General features: G+C 42.4%; 1 protein-coding gene across 1 annotated transcript in view; it reads left to right on the top strand.

Annotated features, from left to right (window-relative positions):
- Positions 1 to 802: 802 nt before the first annotated feature.
- LOC107743951 (uncharacterized) overlaps positions 803 to 4,702 on the top strand; it is a gene marked incomplete at its 3' end in the record, with an annotated part of 14,831 nt that continues 10,931 nt past the window's right edge. Inside the window, exon 1 of the mRNA XM_016557410.1 lies at positions 803 to 905. Within this exon, the coding sequence (XP_016412896.1) occupies positions 877 to 905 (29 nt within the window). The remainder of the gene's footprint in view (positions 906 to 4,702) is intronic.

Genomic DNA, 4,702 nt, shown 5'->3' with positions numbered 1-4,702 from the left:
GATTGAGATTACTTGTCGTGTGATTCTTCACCCCGTTACAATACATATATACATGCATACTGTATATAAAGACTGGAAACACAACGTTAATCAAAGTTAATCCTGCCTCCTGGTATAGGTTTAATTTAAGCCTCCATTTAGTTCTGATATAGCTCTATTCTTCCTCCAGGAATCAGGCTATTTAATTCTGGACTAGACTAAGTCTAAAAGACTATTTAAAACCATGACATAGAAAGCAGATTTCAGTTAATCTAGTTTAGAGGGCCAATTCTAGGACTAGGCTTAATCTCTGTTTGGGAAACCGCCCCTTAAACTGTTAAGAATTTATTAGTTATACACCACTGCTCAAATTGAAAATGATTTTTTTCCCTGTTAATGAAAATATTAGCATTATTAAACCCGTAACTTTAACATATTAGGATGCTGCCAAAGGCGGTGTGTGTAGACTTACCTTCCCCTGGCCATGGGTCTGAAATTAACTTGGGGCAAAAAATGCCACCAAACTGAACAAAAATGCCCCTGCACAATTAAACTAAATCAATTACAGCTGTCGCAAATAAAGTGAAAATGAAAATGACATAAAAATTGTCGATTGCGCATTAAGTTTAGATCTGCTCATGTTGCATATTTCTTTTTACGTGTTTTACATCAGAAGGTCAGCTTTGCCTGTAATGAGGGCTGTGACACCTGAACCTAATAACTGTATATTACATGTTCCCATGACAACTGATTGTCTGACAATTGGCAGTAGCAGGCACTATAAAAAGTCCAGTTCAACAGCACTAATATGTGCTGTGGGGGGTATAAATGTGTCTCCTGATTTTGTATTGGTTTTGTTAAGGTGTTTTGTTTCTTCTTTTTTTGTTGTTGTTGAACATGGAGGGTACCACTGTCCAACTCTTAAGGTTTATTTTTGATTTGTTTCTGTCTTTTTTTTTTCTTTTTTTTTTCTCTGTAAAGCAAAGTGTTTAACTAGTGTTTGTTTTGCAGATTTTCTCTAGCACTTTTTGGCTTTTGTGTCCATGGGTGTATTGGAATTTTTTTTTTTTTTCTTCTCTCTCCTGTCAAGCGAAGTCTTTAACATGTGTTTGTTTTGCAGATTTTCTCTAGCACTTTTTGGCTTTTGTGTCCATGGGTGTATTGGAAGTGGTAAGTCTTATTCAGTCAAGTTCTGTTAGAGATGGGCAGATGAAGCCTTGTGACACTTCGGAGGCTTTTTCCTGATTGTACCAAAAAAAGATTCAAAGCTTTAAAGCCTCAAAGACAGACCCTACCAGTGACATCTAGTGGTCAGCTGCAATTATAGCAGCCATTTTCAAATGATTCACAGCTTGTTGATCCCAGTTTCAACCCAAAAGCAATACTCTGCAATCGCAGCTGTCTTCATTCTGAGAATCATTGTCCACATATGAAAGTGTTACTATGAAGCAGGGAGGGAGCACCAAGCATTTCACGTCTCCTTATTAATAACGCCACGCCAAAGATGTGAATCAGTCACCTTGCTATAGGTGTTTCATTGACATGTGAAGCCTCAAGTGTCATCGTCACGTGATTGCAGAGATTTGATACAAGCCTTGGCATAGTCTTTTGAACCAGTCTGCTTCAATGGAGTAAAATGGGCTTTGGAGCATCAGTGTCAAATGTCCCATCTATAAGTTCTATAATTCAAGTTTGTCAAGATGTCTGACTTTTTATTATTTTTTTTATTTTATTATTTTTTTTTTTTGTACTTGTGTTTTAGTTGGTGGCTTTAGCAGTGGAGGTTATCCTGGTTACTACGAGACTGGCCTCCCAATGCAGGATGTGAAGCAGCAAAGTTCCAGCTGGTATGACCAAGGAGATTTATCAGATCCCTTTAGGCCACTAAAATCCAAGAATTTCACTTGTGGTGCTACAGTTAATGGTGTATATAGCAGTGTAAGCTATAGCCCTCAAACTGGCTCCTATGGCTCTGGTCCAGTGACTAGTGTATATAACTTTGGTCCTGAATCTGATGTTAGAAGGCAAAATCCAGGCTCTCTGATATCTTCAGGTGGCAGTTTTGTTTCTGGTTCTCTAGCCACTGCATTGAGTACAAGTGTGAGAAGTAAGACTGTAGCCAAGCCAGCACAGCTTAACTATCAAACTGTAGTGCAGACTAGTAAGGAATCTGTGGCCTTTAATAGCCAGCAACCAGTGTAGACTGGCTCCCAGTCCAGTGGTCAACTGTTAGCTAATGCCCAGTCCTTTGTCAAGCCCCAGAGAAGTAGACTAGTTGGTTCCAAGCTATTTTCTGGTGGCAGGCCCATCCTGAGTTCAAGTCTTGGCCAGCGCTCAAGCCAGCTACCAGTCTATGCAACAGCCTAGTGGCCAAAAACCAGGACTGACCCGATACCAGCCTGTCTCTCAACCCAGTGGCCTGCAGTCGGCAAAAGCCAGCTATCAGTCTGTGCCCCAACCTAGTGGCCTGCAGTCAGCAAAAACCAGCTACCAATCTTTGCCCCAACCTACTGCTCTGCTGTCAGCTCAAGCCAACTACCAGTCTATGCAACAGCCTAGTGGCCAAAAACCAGGACTTACCCGATACCAGCCTGTCTCTCAACCCAGTGTCCTGCAGTCCGCTCAAGCCAGCTACCAGTCTATGCAACAGCCTAGTGGCCAAAAACCAGGACTGACCCGATACCAGCCTGTCTCCCAACCCAGTGGCCTGCAGTCCGCTCAAGCCAGCTACCAGTCTATGCAACAGCCTAGTAGCCAAAAACCAGGACTTACCCGATACCAGCCTATCTCTCTACCTAGTGTCCTGCAGTCCGCACAAGCCAGCTACCAGTCTATGCAACAGCCTAGTGGCCAAAAACCAGGACTGACCCGATACCAGCCTGTCTCTCAACCCAGTAGCCTGCAGTCAGCACAAACCAGCTACCAGTCTGTTCCCCACCCTAGTGGCCTGCAGTCAGCACAAACCAGCTACCAATCAGCCCAAACACGTTACCAGTTTGTGCCCCGGCCTGATGGCCAAAAACCAGGACCGATCCAATACCAGCCTATCTCACAGCCTAGTGGGTTGCAGTCGGCACAAGCTAGCTACCAGTCTGTGCCACAAACTAGTGGCCTGCAGTCCGCACAAACCAGCTACCAGTCTACGCAACAGCCTAGTGGCCAAAAACCAGGACTGACCCGATACCAGTCTGTCTCGCAACCCAGTGGCCTGCAGTCATCACAAACCAACTACCAGTCAGCACAAGCTCACTACCAGTCTGTGTCCCAGCCCAGTGGCCAATCTGTGTCTCTTCAGCCTGGATTCCAGCTCCCTTCTATGCTAGAGCAGTCAAGTTATGGGTCTCTTTCCAGTTTTGGTTCCCAACCCCTAGAGCAACCCAGTAATGTACAACTTGTTTCAAGCTATGAGTCTGTGTTGCTGCCTCACCTTCAGGATGCAGCACCACTGCGCTTCCAGACTACTCAAGATGAACGCTTCTCACCAGGCATGTTGAGGTTGTTGCAGCAAGTGAAGTCATAGAAGTCATGATGTTTGTTTGTTTTTTTTTGTTTTTTGTTTTTTTAAACCATAAATATCACAAACTTGGTATTTGTGTTTGCTGGGTTCTTTTTTTGGTTCTCTAAATCAGCAAGGGCTTTAATGTGGTCCACTGATGCAGTAGTATTTAATGTGAGGTGTATGATGTCTTCTAGGAAAAGGGGGGAGGGGAGGAAGAAACACTTGTCTACTAGTGGTTCAATATATTTCACCTGTGACGTTCTATTGTTGGCACATTTACCTCATCTTCAGTTTTCTTTGGCATTCTCTCTGTGGTTATGTAATCCGTTTAAATTATTTTAAGAGTTCTTTGTACTGATTACGACTGCTTGGGTCAAGGTGTGATCGCAGGCTGGTTATGTAAAAAAAAAATCATGGGTAACTAGTTTCTTTGTCCTCTAAATGTTGATTGTACATTGACATCACTAGTGCGTGTTTCTCCAGTTGCTTGTCATTGTGTGCATATAAATCCTAAGGTCCTCGCTTTCAACTGCTTTTATTTCTGTCAAATATTTTAACAGGCAGATGTTTTTACAAAGTCAGAAGTTTTAATAACGTTTGAACAAATGGGGTGAGTCCCTAAACAGAGGTGTGTCAATTTCAAAAGTTACAGTAAGTACATCACATCCTCATGGACATGGAGATGTGCCAGTTCTCGCTGTGAGATATTACCCCACTTTTCCACCAAGGCACTTGCAAGTTCTCAAACGCGTCTGGGGACACATGGTTTGCCATTGCAAGAATGATCAGTCGTCTTTGTCTCTCTGTAGCACTGTTTTATAGGCCTCTTACAGTACATTATGGACATTGCAGTTTATTGCTCTGGCCACATAAGCAGTCCTCATGTCTCCTTGCAGCAGGACTATGGCATGTTCAACCATGATCAGGGACCCTGGACAGTCCTAGTAGGAGTCAGTAGAAAGGTCTCTTTACAGTCCTAAGTTATTATAATCTGCCGCCTGTAAACCGTGAGTGTCTCAAAAACTTCCACAGGTGTATGTGTAATAATTATTTATGGTTAATTGAAAAAGTATGAAAAAATATTGTTTAAATCCTTTTCAATAAAGATCTGTGAAGTAGGGCTGTCAAAATGGCTGAAAAACTAAATTCTAATTTTATACTTAAATATAAAATTCGAACGAATTTAAAACGCATAATTTCAGTTAGGGTGAAGAAAAGCTTTTG

The sequence above is a fragment of the Sinocyclocheilus rhinocerous genome, unplaced genomic scaffold, assembly GCF_001515625.1.
Source record: "Sinocyclocheilus rhinocerous isolate Xijiao unplaced genomic scaffold, SAMN03320098_v1.1 scaffold5396, whole genome shotgun sequence".
Lineage (NCBI taxonomy): Eukaryota > Metazoa > Chordata > Actinopteri > Cypriniformes > Cyprinidae > Sinocyclocheilus > Sinocyclocheilus rhinocerous.
The sequence above is the reverse complement of the archived record's forward strand: the minus strand, read 5'-3'. Positions and strand labels throughout refer to the sequence as shown.